A 24,435-nucleotide genomic window follows, 5' to 3' on the forward strand; every position below is an offset into this window, starting at 1 on the left:
TGTGTTGCCATTTGCCAGGGGAGGATTCGGGTAGGAGATGGAGCTGGACGCAGAGAGGGCACAGGATCTAAGGGTTAGGATGCCTGTGGGAGGAAGTCAGGGCGGACTTCCTGGAAGAGGTGTGAGTCCCTCGAGCGGAGTTCTGAAGATGTCAAGGGCAGAGGCACTGAGCATTTGCGGTGCGGGGACTCGGTGTAGAAACAGAGGGGCCTGGGAGTAGCCCTGCTGGCATGTCCAGAGCCTCACATTGCTGCTAAGGACCACCCCCCCCCCGGTTCTGCACACACAGCATCGACCCAGTGGGGGCAGTGGTGGGCTGAGAAGCTGCTCGGTTTGCAGATGGGGACGGAGGCTGCCCCCGGCCAGCGGCCAGCGAGGTGTGCGGCTCTCACCTGTCAGTGTGATCTAGACAGGTGAGCATCCGGGCACGGAGAATTTGGTTCTAGCACTCCGTTGCTGAGTGGAATGGGCTGTCAACGACACTCCAGAACTCTCGACTGGGGAGGATTTTTCAGAATCTCCGAATCATCGAAGTCGGGACCCGGGCTTCCCAACTCGGCAGCTGCCCTGGGGAGGCTGGAGGCTCGGGGAGGTCTGTCGTCCCAGGAAAGAAAGGACCACAGGGGCAGAACCAGCTTCCGTGGCAGGAGAGGGCTGATGCCGGGATCTTCACCAGGCCTGAGCCGGCCCTGCATATCCTGGCAGCCTCCCTCCCTGCCCGAGACGGTCTGTTCAGACCGAGGTGGTGTTTGAGAGAACTGTCAGCGAGGGGAGGGAGCGACAGGCAGCCCGGGGGCTGAGGTTGCTGCCTGGCTCAGTCTCCCTGGAGCATGGGGCTCAGGGTGAGCTGAACCTCTGTGGTTTGGAGTCAGGGAGTACAGAGGAGCTGAGAGGTGTCTCGGGAGGCCCAGGAGGGGTGAGGAAGGCTGAGCAGCGGGGCTGGTTCCTCGGTCACATTTCCACACTTGTTGGAAACCGAGTGGGGGGCACCAGGCAGCGGCCGCCAGCTCTGGGGTGGGGACTGGTGAGGATGCAAGCCGGGGCGTCTCCCCTGAGATGCTGTGCGCCCACCACCCTCCAATCTAGACAGCAGTTTGGTGTCCTTAGCAGGAGCCCCTGCCCAGGGGTCTCCTGCCCCGAGACCTCGTGCCCTGGGCCTGGCGCCGCAGCCCCCCACCTCTGCCAGCTTGGGTGGGAGGTGGATCTCCACAAGCGCCATCCAGTGGGTCCCTGGCCAGCGCCACTGGCCCCTTCAGGGTCCCTGGGCCCGTGTGGCTGCCAAGCCAGGGCCCACCGGTGGTCTATAGCGTGACCCGTGAGCAAGGGTGACCTGGGGGTGTTGAACCCCTGAGCTGCTAGACGGTTCAGTGCCCCCTGACTGTCAGCCTGGGCCTCCCAGTGGGTATTTATACCCTCGGGACTCAGGCTCCAGCTCTGCCACCGCACCCCGTCATCCCTGGAAATCTCAGCCTCCTCGTCGGTGAAGCGGATGGCAAGGGTCCGAGGTGCTGGCTTCAGAGCCTCAGCCCAGGCCAAGCGTGTAGCTGAGTCAGTAGGGGTCCTGCACTGTTGTCACATCCACTGGTGGCACTGCCTACCACGTGGGGCGGAATGAGAAGTAAAGACATATGTGACGGCGCCTGGCCGGGAGGGGGGGCGGGCTGGCCGTGGAGGGGGGGGCAGTGATCAGTCAGTTTTACGAAGGGCCTGTGCTTGGGGAAGCCCGAGAGGCAAACTGACGAATCCACTGCCCTTGGAAGCTTACAATCCAGGATTTAAGCAAGAGCCGCATGTGCAAAGGCCCGGTGGCAGGGGTGCAGGGCCTGGTGAAGGAGTCTGCCAGAGGCAGGGAGGAGGTGGGAAGGGTGCAGGGGATCTCAGAGACCCAGCAAAGGCCTGCTGTTAAGAACTCAGTGTTCTCATCCAGAGGAATCAGAAGCCAGTGCAGTCAGGCTGCTGTATCAAATGTGTTTTTGTGTCTCATCCTTGAGTCGGAGACAGCAGATGTAAGAGGCAGCTCGGGAGAAAGTGGAGGGAGGGCTGACTCAGCTTGGATGGGGACAGTGGCCAGGGGGCTCTCACTCGAGACCAAAGTGAGCTCCACGGCAGGTGCTTGGGCCAATGGTGAGAAACCCTGTTATCCCGAGGGGGGCGCAGGGCAGCCAGACGGGGAAGGGGGCCGGTGGGAAGGGCCAGAGCAGCAGTCAGAAGACCTTGTCACCTCCCTCCCTAGCCCCAGGCTCCCCGATTTTGTCCCATTCAGTCCCACTTTCCCCACGGGAAGCTCTAAGAGGAACTCAGCCCCCAGACTCCAGGTGACTGTTCTTCTAAACAAAGGGCTCGGGCTAAGAAAGGACATTTTGATCCTTGTAAGGGACTCGGCGCCTTGTGCCTGCTCTCGCGCGGCCATTCCCAGGGTTGAGAAGAGCTGGCGGGTGTGGCTGAGCCGGCTTTTAGTGAAGCCCAGGGAGGGCCGGTACAGTTACAGCCCGTGCCCTACTGTGAACAGGGGGTCTCGATCTCCGGGGCTCTGCCCGTCCTGCGTGACCTCAGGGTGGGGAGGAAGCAGGCCCACTGTGTCCCCGGCACACACATCCTCTGCAGCCAGCTCTCCGAACAGAACGTAGTTCATAGGTGCGGGCCCTGTCTCCTCGGAGGCACTGCTCAGGGCCCACTTTCTCCCGCCCGGTGAGAGAAGCCGGCAGCGGCCAGAACTCGGCGCAGAGCCGTCTTGGGCTGTAATTACCGCGTCTCTGGCTGAAAGCTATCAGTGGCGAGTCCTCGGCGCCAGGCGCCGGGCGCGGCTCTTGCTCCACAGCCCTGAGAGCTCCGTTGGCTTCTGGCCATCGCAAGTGTTGTCTTATAAGTACTAGCACCTTCACTGTCCCCTCCAGGAACGAGCGTGGGGCGCGGCGCCTCCTTCTCGGGCCGTCACCCCAGAGTGGATGCAGACCATGCCCGAGTTGGAGAGGGGCAGGTCTGTCAACCCCCCAGCCATCAGGAGGAGGCCGGCCAGTCTTGTCCCTCGCCCACGGGGCTCGGAATGGCCCCGAGTGCCTGCAGCTTGTCCATACTCGGATAATCGAGAGTATCCGGGATTGTCCATCCACCCTGGCTCCCAGGAGCTCCTGCCCAGACCCAGCCCAGCCCTGCCCTCCCTCCCAAGTGGCGGTGGCTCTGGGCTCGTCTGTCCCACTTGTCAGAGCAAACAGTCTGGGCCTAAAAGTTTAAAACCCAATGGTCTCCCCGTGGTTCTCACACTGGGTTTCCCACCAGACAGGACAGTTACCCCAGGATGAGGGTGCAGCAAGGGAGGTGCCTGGACACAGTGCCCTCACTGGAGCCCTCTCTTGGGGGCCCACCCCACGCTTGCCCACCCCTGAGCCAGTCCGCAGGTTTTGTGCTGTGCACGCCTCCCCCGCCTCACCCAGTCCTGGCTTAGCTTTCAAACAGCAGCAGCCCTTTTACTGATTTCTACATGTGGGGGCTCATCTGTGGGATTTGGGGAACACGGGAGTTCTGCTGAGAAGGTTTCAAACGTCTTTCCTCCAGCGAGGACCGGGGAGCCGGGAGAGGGAGTGTTAGTGGCATCAGCGCGCACATACTGGCAAAGACAGGTGCTTGGGAGCCGTGGACTGTGCTAGACTCTGCCTTGCGAGGTGCGGCCGCAGAGCGAGGAGGCAGCCCCTGCGTTCCAGGACGTCTGCTCAGAGTGGGGGACAGATGCAGGCAGAAATAAGCATAGCCTCACGATAAACGCCGTTACGTCTCTCGGTGGGCAAAGGCGGTCTTCTAAACAAGGCTGTGAATGAAATTGTAAGTCATCATCTCAGCACGGGGCGAGATTTCCAGCAGCGAGCGCTGTGTAGGGCTAGGCTGTGCCAGCCAGGGAGGTGGTGAGCACCCCGCTCCGGGAGGCACTCAAGCTACGTTGGAGGATCCCTTGCTGTGGCTGCTGCAAGCATGGGGAGGTGGTAGTTCTGTGTGGTTCCACGGCCGGCCCTCACCTTTCTGGATCCACTGGGAAGTACCTCTGAGCGTCTGCTGCCCTCTGCTCCTCATTCTCAGCCTCCCTGGCCTTCCTCAAGACCTCAGCACTGGTCAGCTGTCCCCTACCCCCCAGCCCCTCCGGGTGGGCCCAGGAGGCTCCAAGCGGAAGCTGGAACGCCTCTGGCTGGGCACACAGCCTCCTGGGTCCCTGTCCCGAGCCGGGAAGTTTCACTGGCAGCGCACTCGAGCCCCCAGTGGAGCTCAGCTTGCACAGGCCGCCGGCTTGACACCCGGGTCCGAGCCGGTACTCAGCTGGGTGGGCGCCGTGCCAGGATGGACGGATACAGGGAAGCAGTTCGCGTCACTGCCAGGTCCTGGGCTGGACTCCGGGTCAGACCTCTTAGCTTGTCACCTAGCAGCTGTGCGACCTCAGGCAAGTGGCTTCTGCTCTCTGGGCCCCAGGTACCCCATTTGTAAAATGGGTGTAATCATGCAAGCCGCCTGGGCCGGTGTCGGGAGCCTCGAAGGCATCGTTCCTGGTGCTGGCTGTGTTAGCTGTTCTGTCGGTTTGGTGAGCGCTTGCTTATTGGAAACGTGAGGACAGCCTGGACCGTAGGAGGCCGCGGCTCAAATATAGCCCTGTGCTGGGGGGCCTCTGTCGGTTATGTCCCTTCACTGCCTCCGGAGGAGAAGACCCGCTTCTGTTAGCCGGGCCCTGTGCTCTGCTGGGCACCATGCCGAGCATGGTAGGTGCGGTGACTCGTTACTGCCCCCGGTGACCATGGGAGCTGGATGGCTTTATTGCCCCATTTGACAGATGAGCAAATCGAGGGAACTTTCCCAAGCTCACACCAGAAATGAGAGGCAGAGACAAGACTTGAGTCTGAGCATTCTGGTTCCCCAGGCCCCGAACTCGGCCGCTCATTTCTCCTCCCTCGGCCTACATGGTTAACCCGCTCTCGCTGACATGCCTGCTCGATGGGCCTTTCTAACTCCTGAAAGGATGATCTCAGATTTATCCTCACCTGGACGGCTTCCCAGCTGTCCCCAGACATGCCTCCCTCCCCTCCGAACCCTGGGCCGGAGCCCTGCCTAGGTGACCTCAGTGACATCCCAATAGCCCTGGAGGGAGGGTCGGATGTTACTCTCCGAAGAGGACACTGCAGCACAGAGAGGGTGTGGTTTGCTGGAGATCACACAGCTACCGGATCTGTAACAGACCCAACAGATCCTGCCCTGGCCCGTCGCCTTCCCAGATCTACACTAGCACTCTGGTCACCTCTCTCCCTGCAGACGTGTTCCCAGCTCCGTTCTGCGCCCTCCTGGGGGAGCAGAGGGTTTCCCGGAGCCGGTCGTGAGGGGCAGGCAGGCAGGGACGCCACTCAGCCGGCCGGTACCGCAGGGACCTCGTCAAATGCTGTGCACCTACTCAGGGAAGCCCGTGCGCTGGGTTCCTGCTTTATTGAGCACCTGCTGTGTGCAGAGCAGCGCCACTTCTTAGCCTCAAAGGTGCTGTCCAGCCCTTACCAGCACCCCGTCCTTGAGAGACGAACGCGATTCCATCCCCCCACGATGTAGGAAAAGGGGCAGATCTGTGCCTCCGCTGGTTACCCCCCACACACACACCTCCTCCAGCTTCACTTCCACCCCGGGAGACAACAATGCACATGTCTGTCAAGTGCGAGTTCAGTCCACATGCTCTCATTTGGAGGAAAAAAACAACAAAAAAGCCAATCCGCTCCCGTGAAGCACTTCCTTTAGGAAAAAAGGAGCATATTATAAATCAAGACAGAAGCAACAGGAAAGGGCCTGCAGGGCTTGGGAGGTGGCTGCACGGCCCATCCCCTGCCGGCGGGGGGAAGGAGAGGGAGACGCCCCCTCGGTCCCCGGTCCCTGCGGCTGCACGATCGCTGACAAGCATAATTAGCAGAGACCTCGCGGTCGGTCTCCTTTCAATCCCTTGTTCAGTGATTTGTTCATTGCCCTCCAGGGGATCATTTTCCCCCGGTACGTCTTCTTTCCTGTGTCCTTTCTTCTCCTGTCCTCCAGCTGCTAACGTCTTTGCTGGCACAGTGACAGGGCCCCGGACGTGCCGCGACCTGCAGCGGGAGTGGGCGGGGTCCCCGCCCGCTGCTCCAGCCTCGTGTCCGCTCCCCAGTGGGGTCCGCCAGCCCGGGCACTGACACGCTGGTCCCGGAGACGCCAGCTCGCTGCCACCCCATTGTATGACATTTCAAAGCCTCGAATAAGGTGTCACACAAAGCAACTTTGAGCCCCATTTAGCTCTTTGCTGGGATCAATTTTCTGAAATTATGGCATAATAATGGGGTTTTAACAGCTTGTCAGTTCCGTGCAGAACAAAGGAGCTTGTTTGATTGAGCCCGGCTGCAAGAAGCTACAGGAAGGTGGGTCGGACCTTAAGGAGATGGCGGAGCTGTGGCCGAGCCCCCTCCCGGTGCCGTGCCCAGCTGAGCACCCCGAGCCAGCTGGGCATGTAGCGAGACCTGGTCTGGGGTTCTTGCTGGAACTCAACGGCCGCCGGCGGCTCGTGAGTGAACTCTTGTTCGGAGGGTACATAAGGAGGGTGCCTGGTGACCCAGTGAGGCTTTGGTGCCTGAGCCCCGTCTCTTCTGAGAGCCCCCGCCGGTCCTGCAGCTTCCGGGGGAGACATCTCTGGTTCCCCCCTTGGAGGAGGAGGAGATGTGTGCGGCAAGCAGACTTGGGGTGTTGGGAGCCAGAGGTTCGAAGTTGGTCTCTCCCCCCCGGGGGTGGCATGTCAAGGAAGACACACCCCTGGGCTGGAGGAGTGAGAGCAGCTGAGCCTTGCCTTCCCCCAGGGCTCCAGGGTGGGGAGCGGGTGGCAGAGGGGAGACAAGACAAGAGGCGGATGGAGGAAAGTAGGACAGACGATAGACAGGTCAGTGCTTCCAGACCCTGGTGTGCGGCCCGCCGGGCTTGTTGGGGATGCAAGTTCTGTGGTGCCCAGGAATTCGAACGTTGGCTGGCTCCCATTCCGCCTGCCCCCGGCCCTTGGCAACCCCCAGTCGGCTTCCTGTCTCAGTGCATTTACCAGGAAACATTCTGGGAGTTCCACATCAATGGAACCACACCGCATGTGGCCCTTTATCCTACAGTCAGCCTCTTAACCAGACTCAGGGAGAGCCCTCCACGGCGGCCAGGTCCGAGGAATGCGCCTCCATGGGGCCCCCACGCGTTACTGCAGGTTGACCCATGGAGCACCCCGAGCGGGACGTCAAGCCGCCTGTGTAGATGGGGAGCCGGGGGCTGCAGGGGCACGGTGGTCACGTGCCCGAGTTCACACCTGGCTGTGATCCAGGGTAGACCCAGAGTCCTGCGCTCACCTGCCTCCTCTGGGCCGCCCTACAAGCACGTGTTTGTCTAACATTGTGTCGTTGAGACAGATGTTTGAGGAAAGAATTACAGCCCCACCGCCTGCTTCCGCCCTGGCCCGGCCTTCCTTGTGTCTGTCTATGTGCTCTGCTGCCCTCTGGGCTCCGGACTCGGGGGCCCTTGCCTTGTGTCTGGGGCGCCCTTGTGCGGTCCTCAAGGCCGTTTCTTCTGGATGCTGACCAGGCTCGGCACGCAGCTTGCCCTCAGGCGGGGGGAAAGCACCACCCTGTGCCGGGCAGTCTTGGCACCGGACGTCCTGGGTCCAGGTTTCTGCCACTTGTTAGCTGGTCACCTGATTGCTCAGAGCATCTGTAGAAAGGAGGGCATTGTCCCTGCAAGGAGGCCCTGAGGGTGGGGGGGGGGGGGGCCTGCAGAAGCAGCACGCCGGCAGGACCGCCAAGGGAAGCGAGGGAACCCGGCAGCACCCACCGCCGTCCACGTGGTTGGTACGGGGGTGCGGGCGCAGGGGCGCAGCTGCGAAGGACGGACGCTCGAGCTTCCTCCGGCCTTTACCCAGCCCCATTGCTCACGATGCCCTTTGAGCTTCCTCCGGCCTTTACCCAGCCCCATTGCTCACGATGCCCTTTGAGCTTCCTCCGGCCTTTACCCAGCCCCATTGCTCACGATGCCCTTTGAGCTTCGTCCGGCCTTTACCCAGCCCCATTGCTCACGATGCCCTTTGAGCTTCCTCCGGCCTTTACCCAGCCCCATTGCTCACGATGCCCTTTGAGCTGAGACGCCGGGCCTGCCCTGGGCTCCGCATCAGCCTTCGCATGCGCGCTCCTGCTGGCCAAGCCTGAGCCCCAGGACCGCCCCCTTTGCTCCAGAGCAGGCGTGCACACTGGGTGCCGCGGCATCCGGCGGCGGGCGTGGGGGGGTGTGCGGCCGAGCAGAGAAGGCGGACCTGAAGTGTGACACACAGGTGGTCTCTCCTCCGCTCCAGCCTTCCGGCACCAATGCTTCGCATTTCCAAAGAAGCAGAGTATTCGTTATTCTACATAACACGTCTGTGTTTCTTAAACATTATCAAGCCAACGAGGCTTGACTCTGTACCATCTCCACTCCTGGCCCCAGGCTCCAGGCTTGGTTTTTGTCCACAGATACCTCTGGGAGAGGGTCCTCGTATCTGTCTTAAGATTCATAGCACACATTCTAAGCAAGAGTGCCTGGCATCAAAGAGCAGCTGCCCAGCTGTGTGACCTTGGGCAAAGCAGTCAAACTCTCTGTGCCTTCCTTTCCTCGTCCATAAAATGGCAGTACAGGTTTGTTCTAATAATCAGACGACTTAGTATGACTAAGACCATCAAGTGTCCACACGGAGGGCCCGTCAGTGCAGCGGTTAAGTGTAGACTCTGGGGCCAAATAGAATTTGGTTCAGATCCCAGTCCTGCTCTTAACCTGCACTTGACCTTGAGTGTGGCATTTAACCCTCTGAGTCTCTGGGGTCGCTTGTAAATCCGTGAACAGAAATGATCCCCCTGCATAGCGTCGTGGTGAGGGTCGGGTTACCCGCGTCGGTGAATCCCGAGCATGGAGCGTGGTCGGGGGCAAGCCCTCATTACAGGGTAGCTGTGTTAGCATGCCGCGGGGGGGGGGGGGGCACAGGTGGCCAGGGAGGTGGAGGTGGGGATGGGCCAGCCGGGGAATGGCGAGGACGCGGGAGGCCAGGACAGGGCAGGTAAACAGGCCAACTCCTGGGTGTGTGCGGTCAGCCCTCCCACACATTCCTGCTCTGGCTCAGCCCAGGACTGAGAGGAGGTGCTGCCCCGGCCGGCAAGGCCCAGGATGGAGAGAAGGCGCGAGGTGCCTTCCAGAACAGGGCTCGGTGTGCAGCAGGCCGGACCTCCCCCACTGCAGTGGCCGGAGGACACGTGGGAAGAGGCGGAGGAAACCCCCTTGTGTCCTGCTCCTTGGGAAGTGGTGCGGCCGCAGACGGGCCTGCTCTCACGGCGGGTGTCTGGCTCCCGCTGCCGTGCTGCCCACGGTGCTGCCGCTCGGTGTCTGTCTGCCGAGTGCGCGTTTGTATCACAGGCAGCTGCCTCCACTGCTCCCTTGCTTTCCCGTTTCCCAGTAGGTTCTGTCAACCGGAAGGCCGGTGGGAGGGCAGAGGGCAGCCGAGGGGAGGGACAGGGTACTTCCCACCTCCCCTGCTTCCGGGCCTCTCTGGAGGAGCCTTCGCTGTGCCCGCAGCTCTGACCCCTGCAGGCAGGCCCTCCCTCCGTGCTGCTGGCTGGTCCGGGCTCCAGCGTGTCCGTGTCCCAGCACCCTGCTCCTGCGGCGGGCTCCTGCTGTCCCTAGTCCCCAGCCCTCTCTCCATCCACCGCCTGTCTTCCCCACTCCTGCACGGCCTATGCGCCCAGTTCGCAATATTGAATCACCCCCATTCCAAAGACCTAGAGAGGCTGCTGTTTCCTGGCCGGCCCAGCTGGTTGGGCGGCTCATACTCAAAAACAGCTGATCTCGGGGGCCCTGTTGTCACCTCTCCTTCACGTGGAGGGGGGCGATTCGGACCATCAGAAGCTGTCTGAGCCCGGAGACGAACCAGACTCAGACCCACTTCCTGCCCATTCCAAAGCTGCACCCTCTCCTGGCGACGGACCCCACTGCTGGGCGGGCGCCAGACCTCATCTCCCCCATCTTGACGCCACGGCTTGTCTGACAAGGCACTCCATTCCTCCTCCCGTGATGACTGTGAGGTTTAAGTAGACTCAGGTGACAGCTCTTCCAACAGGGCGGGCACCTCCCCGCCCAGGGGCCCTGAGCTCTCCTTAACGATAGGACCGCACCTGTCCTGACCCACCCGCCCCGGCCTCTGCCAACTGTCCCTCGGGTGGGGGGAGCTGTAATAATCGCCGACTCAGCCAGTCGCTTCTCCACGGTCGTGTGCTCACGAGAGCCATTCGCTCATCCGGTGGGCACTCCTAGCAGCTGTCTGTGCTGGGCTGTGCGCCGGGAATCCAGATGGACCAGGCAGCATCCCCGCCCCACACACCAGAAGGGCCCCTGTACTGGGAGAGGGGACACCGTGAGCGAGCAGCGTCCCAAGAGGAGTTGGGCTTTTTCCCGACACTGAGGGGGTGATCAGGGGCTTCCTGGAGGAGGCCACGTTTGAACTATGTTGAGGTTCCTGGGAATACGAAGCGGGACGCAGCAGCTAGGAGTGCAGCTCAGCAGCCAGACCGTCCGCACGGATTTGAAGCTTGAGTGAGCGGCCTTGGCCCACGCCTCACCCTTTGTGACCCCAGGACCCCCACCTGTGACCCGGGGTCCTCAGGATCAATGGAGCAGGACGTTAGGAGCACAGGCTCTGGAACCCTGCCTGGCCCCCCACCGGCTGGCTGAGTAAACTTGGCCGGGACTTGATGTTTCTGGGCCTCAGTTTCTTCATCTGTAAAATGGGGAAGTGAGTGTCCTCGTCCCGTGGGGTCCACAGGAGGGCGGAACGGGTGAACTGGTGTGAAGTTCTTGGTCCGGACGGTGCCGGAGACGAGAGTGCCCGTCCGTCCTGGGTGATTCTTCTCCCCCTACCCACAGCTGCCACCTTCATGGAGCACTGGAAGCGGAAGCAGATGCGGCTCAGGTATCACTGGGACCTCACGGGCTTCGAGGAGGAGGAGGTGAGCAGGCTGGCTCCGCGCCCCCGTGCCCCACCCCGCCTCCCTGGTGCTGAGTCACCGCCCGCTGCCAGCACGACCTTTGGGGTCTGCTGGAGTCTCGGATCTCGAAGCTTCTGTGGACACAGGCCCAGGCTCCCCGCACAGACCGTTACATCCGGGGCGTCCTGGCAGGTCTGCGAGGGGACCACTGCCGCCCCTAGGCCCTGAGATGACCTTTGCCCCTGGTGCTGCTCCCGCGCCCCCAGAGCCTGCGCTCCACCTGCCGTCGGGCCTGGAGGGGGAGTGGGAGGGAGGCCTTCCCTAAGACGAGGACAGGCAGGTGCTGCGTGTATCTGTGCGCCGAGGAGAAGGGCGTCAGGAGCGAGTGGCCACCGGGCTGGCGGGGGACCCCTGCCCCAGGGCCCCTCAGGGGAAGCCTTGCCATTGCCCCATCCCCGAATCGCCAGCTCCAGCCAGAATTCCTGGGGGGGGGGAATAAGGAGGAAAGCTTTGCCCCTCGCCATGGCAAGAGCAGAGCCGTCAGGGGTGGACCCCCCCCACTACTTACTTTTATAAAGCACATGCTTTTTTTTTTTTTTTTTTAAGTAAACTCCACCCCCAGCATGGGGCTCGAACTCCCAACCCTGAGATCAAGAGTCACACTCTCCACCAGCTGAGCCAGCCGGATGCCCCCCATGCTTTTTTTTTTTTTTTTTTTAAAGAAAGCTCTCGGGCACTTTCATTGTCACATGGAAATCTCTTCCACTGATTTTTTTCACGTTCCTCTTATGTGGCGCCCATGACACGCTCCCTCCTGAGACTGAAGGGCCGGACACTCGTCTGCCCGGGAAGCCCGTGTGCAGGCTCCGTACCGACAACGTCGGCAGGAGACCAGGGGGCAAGGGTCTGCCGGGAGAGGCCCAGCGGCTTAGCGACAACCAATTTCAGGGGCCAGGGTACAGAGCCCCATCCCGAATTGCCACTACCCTCACCGTGGGACCTGGGGGAAGCCTCTGTGCCTCTGTGTCCTCACCTCTCCTAGTCCTCACTCAATGGGGTTCGAGGGGCTCTTAAAGGGTCAGTAGGTCGGGAGCAGGGCCCAGCCTCAGCAGGTGCCCCAGGACGGGTCACCCGGCTCTCCACCTCCGGGCGCAACCCTCTTCTATGGCAGGTTCCGTCATCCCGTTCCACAAGTGGCCGCATCCGCCCGGGTCCACCGGCAGGCAGCTCTTCAGGGGTGCGGCCGTGCACGGACCCCAGCTCTCTGCCCCGGTGGCCCAGCCTGGGTCAGCCATCCACCTGGCCAAGCCGCCTTCCCTGTAACTGTTTCTATGAGAAAGATTCGAGTAGAACAAAAAGCAGTCATTTTCTTATTATTTTAGGAGATTTACAGTGTCCTTTCCACCTGTGGTTGGGGAAAGAAGGGGGGTGGTCCCCTTTGTTCAACCCCCCAGGAACCCATCCCGTGATCTCCTCCCCCTGACAGCTTGGGGGCTTAGTTTTGGTGATCAGAGCCATTGGACACAAGTCCCCGGCAGGACCCAGTGACACCCCCCCCCCCCCGTGCGCCTCCCACTCCCCCATGGCTGGCCAGGGCCTCCTCGGGGAGCTGGTGACTGAGGGGAAGCCTCATGGAGTCTGACCCCGGGGCTGGCGCCCGGCACAAAGGGAAGCCTGTGTCTGGCCTGCGGGCCCTTTCCCTGAGTCTCACCCGTCGCTCCCTTGGGGGCCTCCAAAACCCCATGGGCCACAGACGTGACCTGTGCAGTGGTGACTTCAGCCGGTCCCAGTTCCCCACGTCCGCCTTGTCCCCTGTGTCCATCCACCTTCTTCCTAGTTCTTAAGAAAATGATCTCTAGAGGACGCGGCCTATTTCTTACAAACACAACACAAAGTAATGAAATCTTTTTGCTTTTGTTTTTACGTCCTGGTTCCCTGAAGGAGGCGGTCAAGGTTTGGATTTTTTGTCACTCCTCTATCTTCCTGTAGCCTGTCTCCCTGGGAGAGGGGCCTTCTCGCACACTGAGCCGTCTGTCTGTGCCGCGCAGCTCCCCACAGCTCTTCCACCGCGGGCAGGGGTCTCTGCTTCCTCCCCCATCTCTGGGCCTCTCATACCCCTCGTTCTTCTGTTCCAGCGCCCTTCGCTGACCTGCTCTGGGCTCCCCCGAGGCCTGGCACCTCTGGTCTGCCCGCGCTCGCTGACACTGCCGTCTCTTCGACCCCCACGGCTCCTGATAGAACATTCTCAGGGGCCAGTTCATGGCTGGGTGTTCATCATGAGAAAGTGGGAGGCAGGGCGGGTGGCAGCCTGGCACAGACTACCTGCCTCCGGGACGTGGATGCCAATGGGCTGGGGTTCCCAACCAGGGGGAGAATCCTGGATGGGCCGAGAATGGGGCATTCTAAATTGGAAATGGTACAAGCAGCCAGCTACGAACTGCCCCCAGAGGGTGCCCAAGGCCAGTGTAAGGACTGAATTTGTCATGTGTGCTCATGTCGAGGGTCTCAGACTCACAGTTAACAAGGCTTCTCATTGACTTGGTTTCTTTCACAGGACCATCCCAGAGCTGAATATGAAGCCAGAGTCTTGGAAAAGTCGCTTAGGAAAGAATCCAAAAACAAAGAGGTACGGTGGCCGTTGCCAGTTGGCTTTCCTGGCAATAAAACATTGTATGCACAACACTATAGACCAGGGCTCAGCAAACACTGTGTGCACACAACAGTACATACCCGGGCTCAGCAAACACCATGTGCACACAGCAGTATAGAGCAGGGGCTCTGCAAACACTGTGTGCATACAACAGTATAGGCCAGGGGCTCAGCAAACACCATGTGGTCATCAACAGTATAGGCTCAGGGCCGGCCCCCAGAGAGGGGCCAGAGCATAAATATCTGACTCTGCTGGCCTCTGTCACAACGACAGTGCTTTCTGTAGCTCGAGAGCAGCCATAGGCAGCAGGTAAACAGATGGCCCTGCTTGTATTCAATAAAACTTTATCTATAAAAACAAGTAAGGGGCCAGGTCTGGTCCACAGGCTGCAGTTTGTCCAGCTCTGCTATGCATCTCTCGTCTTGATCTACCCTGAGGGTATCTCAGACCTCGGCCAACATTTCACCATTAAGAACCAGGTAGCTTTGCTGCTCTTTCATAGAACACTTGACATTTTATCACCCCTTGTGTTCGATGTTGACGTATGAAATAGAAGGGTCTGCCCCACCAGCGTCCCGGAGCCAATGGCCCACTCCTTGTTTCCCTCAGAGACGTGGGATTGAGAGGGAGGTGTTTTGTGTTGTTCTGAAGATCACCATCTCTTTATGATAAGTGACTTTCTTTCTCCCCAAACCTCTCGTTCGAACTGAGTGTCTTAACGTTTGCAGCCTCAATTCTGGCAAACCTCTAGGGGTTTTAAATGGAGGTGTTTTATACGCCCTGGGACAAGCGCGGAGGGCCCAGGCCCCCGGCAGCCTCTCCTGTGGCTGGGGAAGTTTGTGTCCGTCCTTGAAGGGCGGGAAGCAGACGCTCCCTGAGCAGCCCCCACCCACGTTCCCGTTCACACCTCAGCCTCTGGGGATGATCAGGCGAACTCCTGGGTTTACCTTTCCTGTAACTGTGGCACACGGACAGGGTTTGCTGGTTCCAAGGGACCAAGGGTTGCAATTGCCCAAAATCCCATCTGGGGGGGGTAAAGTGGGTACAGCCACAAACCCCTTCTCGGGCCCCAGCTCCTGGAACATGGCAAAAATCCGGCTTTGTCCTGCTGCAGCCAGCAAGGGGGTGCACCTCCCCGAACAGCCTCTTGGAGTCTGAGTGGGACTCGAGGCTGCGAATGACCACAAAGCACGAACGTCTGCCCTTCCCCGTGCATACTGCCTCCTGGGCAGGCACCCAGCAGCCTTGAACCTCCCCGTGAGACCCTCGAGACCTTATCTCGTCCCCCCAAAGGCAGGGGCCTGGACACCACAGCCTCAGAAGCCCAACAGGCCTCCCCTGTGGGCCACTAAGACCTGTGTTCCCTGCGGCACCCTCCGCCCCCCCCGCCTGTGTCGGGATATATGGCCCCTAAGACCATCCACCCCGTGCCTTCACAGTGGCCCTCTGGTGAGCACGGATGAGGACTTAAAAGGCTCCGTGACACATGTCAGTCCTTTTAAGTCCAAACCTTAACCAAGGCCAAACAGCGCTTCTGGGCAGCCGTGCCAGGTGTGCCTTCCAGACTCTGTCACCCCGCCTCCCGGCTGTCATCGCCAGAGCCACAGGGGTATGGGGTTCCTTTTCGCAGGGCTCTGGGGGCGCCCCAGGCCCCGTCTGTGTCTGGGGGGCCATACCCCTCACCTCCTCCTCTCTGTCACTCGGCTCCCAGCTTCAATTTTTGGCTTTAATTCTTTCCCCCAGCTATGGCACCCAATTCAGTTGCAGAAGAGAAGGAGACCCACCCCTTAGCTGGCACATGAACCAGCACTTCTTTTTTTTTTTATCTTTTTTTTTTTTAATTTTATTTATTTATTTGACAGAGAGACAGCGAGCGAGAGAGGGAACACAAGCAGGGGGAGTGGGAGAGGGAGAAACAGGCTTCCCGCCAAGCAGGGAGCCCGATGCGGGGCTCAATCCCCGGACCCTGGGATCACGCCCTGAGCCGAAGGCAGACGCTTAACGACTGAGCCCCCCAGGCGCCCCTGAACCTGCACTTCTGGACATGGCGTCCTGCGTGTCTTTGCGTGATAAGCGCCCTCGAAATCACAGTGACCACCTCACAAGGGGGCGGGTCAAAGCCCCGCCAAGCCTTATCTGGGGGAGTCTGCCGTTCCCAGGCCTTCACGGCCCCCCTTCCTTTAGAACGTGGGCGTCTGCATCTCCCGCTGTTCTCAAAAGCCCGCAACCCACATCGGCCTTGGCAGCTGGCCCTGCGGGGGCGGACCCGTGGCCACGGGGACACGGCGGGGGGCCTGGGCCCCGCGGCTCCCGAGCCTCGTCACGCTTCACCCCACGGTGCTCTCTTGTTCCCTCCACCCGCCCTCAGAAGCGCCGGCATATTCCAGAGGAGTCAACAAACAAATGGAGGCAGAGGGTTAAGACCGCCATGGCGGGGGTGAAATTGGTACTTTTCTCTTTCGGGGGCAACGCGAGTCTTGACTGTGTGCAGACGATCCAAGTCCGTTGTGTTTTTCCTCAACAAACTCTGTTGTATTTTTTTTTAACACGCTTCTTCGCCTTCCTGCCACACCCATCGAGCTGCGACGTGTGTCGAGATGTCACTGCATGGCTTCCGTGGGTCTGTGTTGGGGGGGACGGGAGCTCGTGAAGCGTGCTTGTCACGGCTGCCTGCGTGTGGTTCTCGGTCGCCCCGCTAACACGCATGCCACCCGCCCCTGGAATGAGTGCCGGGGTACCGCCCTCGTCAGCATTTTCTGTCCTAATACGTGCCTCTCCCCGTTTAAAAATCCACCCCCGTTCTAGAAAGATCGCGGGTTAGTGACGAGCTGCTGCTCAAGGGCCCCGCCAGCCCAGGCCGTCCCCGAGCCAGGCAGCCTTCAGGCCCCGTGTCGCCGCGGCGATCGGCGTTTTAACCTGTAATGCTAGCTGCCTGTTTCAGCTTGCCCCGCGCAGGAAAAATAACTATTATGGTCTGGGTGGCAGAGGGCAAAACATCTCCAATCTTCGAGCCTCGTAGTGAGGCTTGGGCCAGATGCAGGCGTCCCCCAGACGCGGGCCTAACGGTCTGATGTAGAAAAGCGTTTGGCGCCATGATGCCAGGGACGCAGGGGAGTCATGTTCCCAAACACGAGTACTCTTCCGTGGCAGCATCTGATAGGTGATGAGACCCCAGACCCCTCCTCGGATGCTGGACGTGTGCTTTCACTTGTCACCTGCGGGCGTGTTGTCATAAAGGTGTTTCTGAGTTTTTCTGTTGTCCGAGTTGTTCACGCACACACCGCGTGCACGCACAGACTTCTCTCCACCGTGACGGGTCCCACCAGGTGACCCGACATTGTTTGGTGTTGCAGACGGACAAGGTGAAGCTGACCTGGAGAGACCGGTTCCCAGCCTACTTCACCAACTTGGTCTCCATTGTCTTCATGGTGAGTTCCGGAAGGCTGAGGTGGGAGAGGTCAGGGCGGCCCACGGGGAGACGGTGTGGCACTCACCTAGACCAGAGTCAGGCATCAACGTGACATTGGCCCTCGTCCCAGAGTGGGGGGAGTGGCCACCACTGCCCCTAAAATGGGAAGGGGCCAAGGAGTCTGCAGGGACCCAAGGTCCCTGTAAAAATGGCCAGTCCCTTGTCCAGCCCAGGAGCTTCAAGTCCTGTGGCCCGGTACCCAGGGCCTGGGGTTGGCCGCCATGAACCGGGGCCTGAGCATGTGTCCAGCAGCCCAAGGGCCTTGCGGGGAGTCCCCCTGAGTCCTCACAATCCCAATCCCACTCCGTCCTGCTGAGGAGGAGAGAGGCCGCAGGTCTGGCTCCTCTCCCCAGGCCACCAGGCCGGAGGTGGTGGGTCCAGGTGCCAGGCAAGCCTTCTGCCCCGAGGGCCCCACTGCTCTGTGCGAGCTCCACTGCAGGCGGGGGCTTGTGTTGGTTTTTGCTCATGGACGAATCAGTCATAGCTCTGCCCCTGCTCCCCCCTGCCAGGAGCTTCACTCATTGAGCAAATACGGGTTGAGCCCCTACAATGCCCTCTCCCCATATTCCTGGTCCTGCCAACGCCAGGTCGAACTCACCAGCCAGACCCCGGCGGCCCTTTTAACCCAGAGGGGGTATTGCCCACAGAGGTGTTGCGTGTCGCAGGGGCACACCCGCCCTCTGGCAGGAAGCGGGGAACACACTCCTACTGAGTCACCCTGCGGGCCGGCCGCCCGTCTGTACCGCCACATGCTGGCACGAGGCCACCTCTGAGGCCGGGGTGGTGCCCTCCCCTGGGAGGGGCCCCTTGGCAGGAGCGAGGGAGTTTCCAAGGAAAGCCCTCATTCCCGGAGCTGGCCGGGGAGTGTGGTCAGGGTGTGGCGTGGGCTGCCAGAGCTTCCCGAGCAGGGTGTGGCTGCCGCCCAGCACCCACAGATGTGTGCAGAAGCGGCAGGACCAGCCCAAAGTCTAAAATAGGAGCTTTCCTAGATTTCTGATGGCTGCAGTCTCCCTCGGGGCTGAGCCAGCCACGGCCTTTCCAAGCCGTGACCTGAGACGCAGTGCAGCCCCCACGCCACTGCAGGAGCGTGCCAGGAGCCGTGAGGGACCATCCTAGCAGGCCAGGGCCTCCCCTCTGCGCCCTGAGCGGGAGGAAGTGACACAGGTCACCCAGAAGGGAACGGAAAGAGTGCAGAGCCCGACCCGCAGGCAGCGTCGGGTGTGAGCGACAGCCAGGCACAGCCACCCTCCGTCCTCAGTGCGTCCTGGGGTTGGGGTCTCCCCGCATCCACACCCCAGTGCGGGACCGCGTGAGGATGAGGTCATCTCCAGTGAGTTAGGGTCTGTGAGGAAAAGGAAGAGAAACCCAGGCAGACAGGCTGCTCCACATAGAATAAACTCACCAGCCTAGCCAGTGCCCACCCCAGCCTCCCAGGCAGCTGCCAGTCTGAGCTTTATGGAACGTTCTGGTCCACTGGTGGGTTTGGCCAGACAAGCGATGAGCCAGGTGTGTGGGTGGCTCGTGGAGAGGTTGGGAGAAGGGTCCCAAACTATCTGTCCCAGCCAGGCCTGCAGCCCCTGGGGATTGGACTGCCCCACATCCACCCGCCTCCGGAACAGCCCTCCTCCCGCTCAGGGCCACCCGTGTTTCGGGGAGAACCCCTCTTCCCCGGAGTCAGCCTGGCTCACACAAGCCAGGCCAGCCCCTCGGGTTTCGGCCACCCGGTGCCCTGTTGGGGTCAGTGGGCAGGAAAGAAGGCGTGGTGCCCTGAGACAGGTGGCAGCAGAGATCCCGGGAATGTCAGGCTCCACGGTCTCACCTGGTCAATCCCGGCTCGTGAGCTGGGCAACCTGGCCTGGTTAGCTAACGTCTCTGAACTTCAGTGTCCTCTTCCATAAAACAGAAACTAGCCCCTTGTCCATCTGTCTGTGGAGCTTTGACACCATAGAGCCTGGCAATTAGGGAGTGACAAGAGCCCATCCGTGCTGAAGTTGAATTGTTGCCGGGTGGGGGGAGCCGGGCTGGGGGGCTCTGGTTGCACCTGGCCAGCTCCCCTCCCTCCCAGATCGCGGTGACCTTCGCCATCGTCCTGGGAGTCATCATCTACAGGATCTCCACGGCTGCCGCCTTGGCCATGAACTCCTCCCCATCCGTGCGGTCCAACATCCGGGTCACGGTCACAGCCACCGCGGTCATCATCAACCTGGTGGTCATCATCCTGCTGGACGAGGTCTACGGCTGCATAGCCCGCTGGCTCACCAAGATTGGTGAGTGTGCATCTATGCTGTGGGCCTTGGGCCGGTCACTTACCCTCTCTGAGCTTCATCGCCCGGAGAGCCGAGTACATGGGCACATGCATCCCGCTTCTTCTAGAGGTTCCAAAGACGGAGAAGAGCTTCGAGGAGAGGCTGATCTTCAAGGCTTTCCTGCTGAAGTTCGTGAATTCCTATACACCCATCTTTTACGTGGCTTTCTTCAAAGGCAGGTAGGGACTGCAGTTTCTGAGTCTCACTGCCTTTCCCGCCTCCTTCCTCCCGGGGCGGTAGGAGGCTCTCCTCCCCATCTCCCTGCAGGTGGGAGGCCCTGGGCCCAGGGCAGAGCATTCAGAGTGGCTCCCACTGCCACTGAGCTCGTGGAGAGGCCTGGCTTCTGCAGGGGGGCCAGAGCAACGGGGACCCTGGGCACGAGCTCCAGCTGCTCCCCAGTGGATGGGTGGATGACTGACGGGATTAGGGCTGCAGGAGTAGGTATGAAAGCAGAGCCATGGCCAGCTTGGCATTCCAGGCTAGCGGTGGGGTAAACTCCATGCCCGGACTCTCCGAGCCACCCTGGGCTTGGAGGGGCTTGTGGTCCACGCATCAAGACTCCAGCCCCCCTTCCTGCCCGGGGCTAGCAGGTCTGATCCCAGAATCCCTCTTAGGCTTCTTCCTCAGCATCATGTCATATAGTGGCCACCCTCCCGCACCAGGGTCCCAGAGCCCGGCCAAGGGGTCCAGGCCCCCTGAGATCATCCGTGACCACGGAGCAGGCCCTCAGAGGTCCCCACCGCTCCCCAGCCTGATGAGGCTGTGGCAGGTGGCAAGGTCTACGCTAGGCAGCTTTGCCTCAGTCCCACGCCTGCCACTGCCACCCCGGCCCCCTTCCCTCTTGGCTTCCTGCTGAGACCCCGTCTTGTCACGCATCGTGGGTTTGGGAGCTCCTGGGACACGCGACCACAGCACACCACAGTGGTCGTGTACCAGCCGCCGGAAGCCTGTGTGCGCGTCAAGGCTGCAGCCCCCACCTTGGGGTCTCCCCGCGCTGCCCCTCGCCTCCCACCATCCCCACTCATTCCAGGTTCGTCGGACGCCCGGGCGACTATGTGTACATTTTCCGTTCCTTCCGGATGGAAGAGGTAAGCACGTCCACACAGCAAACGTTATGGGGTAGCATCTCCCTCCTCCGGGGAGGGGGTTCTTTGCTGCTGACCCGCTGCTGGGGTGGGGCTCTGAGCCTATTTGACGTGTCCATATAGCATTACCCTAAAAGGAGAAAGTCTCTTCAAACTCAACAAAAGAATAACAGCCGTTTGATTTATCTTTTTCTGTAAGATGCTGAGTGGTTTTTTTCTTTTTTGTTAAGTTTGGTTAATCAGGACGAGACAGAACTCAGCTTCATCCTTTTACTTTAATACAGAAATGCTTGCCTCTCTCCCCCTAAATCAGTGCTGGTGACCTTTGGCTTCTGCTCAGCCTCTGCAGCCACTGTGGGTCTGGTTAGCGCACCGGCCACGGGACTTGCCCCAGTGGCCCCGCTAGACCAAGCCGGGGCTTCGGGGCCACCGGGACGTCAGCTGTCAGGGAAACCTGTCAGCATTTCCAATGCCCAGGATAATTCAGCTTATTAGAAAACAAGGGGTGGGTCTTCTGCTAAAGCCCCTGGGAAATGGGGTGGAGAGGGTTGCGGTGGCCTTCAGGTACAGGGTGACCTGGCTGCCTGGGGCACAGCCAAGAGGTTCAAGCCCCTGAGTCCTGGCCCTGAACAGCCCAAGACATGGGCCTCACCCACCGGAACAGATGTTTGTGAAAAACCCATGAAGTGCTCTCCTGTTATACGATTTCGGCCTTTCTGTAAACGATACCATGTCAAATTCTTTAATGGTCGGAGAAATTGGGGAAATGCCTTTGTAAAATAGAATAAATCAAAGGATATCATTTTTTTTAAAGAAATGGTGGCTCTCCAACATGAAATCTGTGGTAATAGTATAAAAAGTTTTGTTCCAGACCCGTAGAGGGGTCAGCTGTGCCCCAGAGGGTCACCCAATGTCCCTTGAGCTTCTATCACTCAGGTGGGTTAAGCCTCTGGCCCATCCCGGGCCTGCCCACATCCGGCCTCAGGCAGTGGGTGCAGGCCCACCTAGGACAGCGACATTTGGCCTCGGAGGGGTGGTCAGCTGCCTTACCACGTGGCTTCCCAACCGCACAGGGCCCAGGCTGCCACGGCCGTGCAGGGCCCATGGATAGGCAGCAGTACGTGGGACCAAGACACCGGCCCTGGGGGAGGAGGAGGGGCCCCTAGACCCAGCCCTGCTACTGCCCACTGCCTGGCAATGTGCTCCCCTCTCTGAGCCCCATTCCAGCCCTGACAGCCTGTAGGCAAGGTGCATTCGCTTCCTGGGACTGCTGTAACACAGGGCAGGTGGCCCTACAATGACAGAAATGTATTCTCATACGGTTCCGGAGGCCAGAAGTCCAAAATCAAGGAGCCAGCAGGGCTGTGCTCCTTCGAAGGCTCGGGAGACGGTTCCTCGAGCCTTGCCCCTCGCTTTGGGGGCTGCTGGCATCCTCGGCATGCCTTGCTTCTGGCGGGGGCCCTCCGGCGTCTGCTTCTGCCTTCGCACGGCCTTCACTTCTCTGTCCGTGTGCTTCCTCTTCTTATAAGAATCCCGGCCACTGCCTCAGGGTCCACCCCACTCCAGTATGGCCTCATCTCCACTCGGCCACGTCTACAAAGACCCTTTTCCAACAAAGGCCATATTCTGTGGTTCTGGGGGTTGGGATGGAGACGTATCTTTGTGGAGGCCACATTCAACCCACAGCACCAGGGCCGCGGTCATCTGTCCAGGAGTCCATGATGGGGGCAGGGGCGGGGGTCTGATGCACTTGCTCTCTGTCCCGCAGTGTGCCCCGGGGGGCTGCCTGATGGAGCTTTGTATCCAACTCAGCATCATCATGCTGGGCAAGCAGCTCATCCAAAACAACTTGTTCGAGATCGGCATCCCGTGAGTAAGGCCTGGCCCGGGTCTGGGTGGGGCGGGGGGATTGAGATCGGCATCCCGTGAGTAAGGCCTGGGCCCGGGTCCGGGTGGGGCGGGGGGATTGAGATTGGCATCCCGTGAGTAAGGCCTGGGCCCGGGTCCGGGTGGGGCAGGGCGGACGTGGGGCCCTGGGGTGTCCAGAGGGCTCTTGAGGTGGTCTGGGTGACAGGTGAGGTGGGACCTGGGCAGGGAGGGGGTGAGGACAGGAGGGGAAGGCCGGGCATAGATGCCCCGTGGTAGACAAGAAGAGGGTGGGGGGCCAGATGACTCCCTGCTCCGCAGCGCGCTGGGGATGGCATGGTCCTGACCCGCACGCCAGCCCCCTGCGGTTGGCAGAGGGAACCCCTCGACACTGTGCTTCCTGACCTTGTGCCCTTTGAGAATTGTGTCCCGTTCCGCCTCCAAGGCAGCCAGCCCGCTGCAGTCAGGGACGTTGGGGTGATTTTCCATGACCCCCGCCCCCCTCCCCACACTCACGGCATCTGCTTGGCCCTAGCTGACCCCTGACCCTGTAGGCTCTCCCTGCACCTGTTTCCTTATGTCAGAAACCATATGATGGCACTTGGCCCCTGCCTCCCGGGGGAGGGCCCACGAAATCATCGGCAGAGAAGTCCCGGCTCAGAGAATTAGAAAGACAACCTGGAAGTGACCTTGGCCCTCGCGCGCAAGTCCGTCTTCCCGGACGCTAACTGGAGTGACACGGTGTTTCCCTCAGGAAGATGAAGAAGTTCATCCGCTACCTGAGGCTGAGACGCCAGAGCCCCTCAGACCACGACGAGTATGTGAAGAGGAGGCAGCGCTACGAGGTGGACTACACTCTGGAGCCCTTCGCGGGCCTCACGCCGGAGTACATGGAGATGAGTAAGCACCGGCCGGGCCCTCCTCTGGGTGGAGCGGAGCTCGGGAGATGCCCGGGGTGGAGCCTCGTCACCAGCCGCTGCGCCTGCACAGGATGCCCAGGCTCGGGGGCCCCGAACTCTCAGGGGGGTGCACTGGGGGGGGATAGGGCAGGTGCAGCTCTCATGGCCCCCAGGAGCCCCCCAACCCCACCTCCTCCCTCTCCTCACCTCCTCCCGACATGCCGGCCACACTGGCCTCCTTGCTGTTACCCAAACACGCAGAGCTCCTGCCTGCCACAGGGCCTTTGCACTAGCTGTGCCCTGTCTGGAATGCTCTCCCCCTAACACCTGCATGACTCACTCTCTCCCTTTCCCAGGGCTGTGTTCAGGATGTCCTCCGCCAGAGGCGTCTTTCTGACCACAGTGTTTAAAAGGAGGAAGCCCCTCCCCTGTACCCTTGTGACTCTCTGCCTCTTCCCCTGCTCTAATTCTTGTCACCAGCTGGCATCTGCAGTCCCCATCAGGCCTTTACCTCTACCTCCCAGCAGAAGGATGAAAGTTCTGTGAAAACAGGACCTTTTATTCTCTTCACTGCCATACCCCCACACCTAGAACAGTTCAGGTGGATGGTGAGAGCTCAGTACATGTTCGCTGAGTGAACAGACGAGCAAAGGAGGCCGGGAAGACCTCCGCAGAGGGGTCCTAAAGTGTCGGGCCCCCAGCCACCATGAATAGCACATTTCAAATGCTGGCTCTGGGGCCCACCCCTGGTCGGTGCAGGGTGGGACCTGGGACCTTCCACTTTAAACAAATGCTTGAGCAAACCCAAGGCCTGCTCTTGGGTGTCAAGGGGCAGGGTGGCCCCACGAGTGCTTCCCTCCTGCTGGCCCAGTGGGTCCTAGAAGTCACACCCAGCATCCCAGATGATTGTTCAAGAAGCACCTTGCCACTGACTCAGAAAGAAAAGAATCTCAAGACAGAAAATGGAAATAGCATTGTGCTCAGATGACATTGTCTGTTCTCTCCTGGAACGCAATCCAAGGTGAACCAGAGGTGGGCAGGCAGCTCCCTCACCCCTGTGGACCCCCACGGACCACCATGGACCTGCTCCCTCCCTGGCTGTCTGGTGTCAGCCCTGGCATCCAGGAGGAGGGCCACCCCTGCCTGCCCGGGTGAGGGGTGTG

At 60.6% G+C, this 24,435-nt stretch overlaps 1 protein-coding gene across 6 annotated transcripts in view; it reads left to right on the plus strand.

Moving 5' to 3' along the window:
• ANO1 (anoctamin 1) overlaps positions 1-24,435 on the plus strand; it is a 157,491-nt gene that overhangs the window by 116,918 nt on the left and 16,138 nt on the right. For 4 of the 6 annotated variants that reach the window (XM_087855099.1, XM_087855098.1, XM_045775751.2 and 1 more), the window contains 10 exons: positions 10,936-11,018; positions 12,939-12,950; positions 13,552-13,623; positions 16,016-16,093; positions 17,001-17,075; positions 19,182-19,383; positions 19,490-19,601; positions 20,453-20,510; positions 22,276-22,376; positions 23,128-23,273. In XM_087855099.1, the coding sequence (XP_087711225.1) occupies positions 10,936-11,018; positions 12,939-12,950; positions 13,552-13,623; positions 16,016-16,093; positions 17,001-17,075; positions 19,182-19,383; positions 19,490-19,601; positions 20,453-20,510; positions 22,276-22,376; positions 23,128-23,273 (939 nt within the window). The remainder of the gene's footprint in view (positions 1-10,935; positions 11,019-12,938; positions 12,951-13,551; positions 13,624-16,015; positions 16,094-17,000; positions 17,076-19,181; positions 19,384-19,489; positions 19,602-20,452; positions 20,511-22,275; positions 22,377-23,127; positions 23,274-24,435) is intronic. The other 2 variants (XM_045775752.2, XM_045775753.2) reach the window with 1 other exon arrangement.

The sequence above is a fragment of the Ursus americanus genome, chromosome 24, assembly GCF_024610735.1.
Source record: "Ursus americanus isolate L20-20 chromosome 24, mUrsAme1.1.p, whole genome shotgun sequence".
In the NCBI taxonomy this organism is placed as follows: domain Eukaryota; kingdom Metazoa; phylum Chordata; class Mammalia; order Carnivora; family Ursidae; genus Ursus; species Ursus americanus.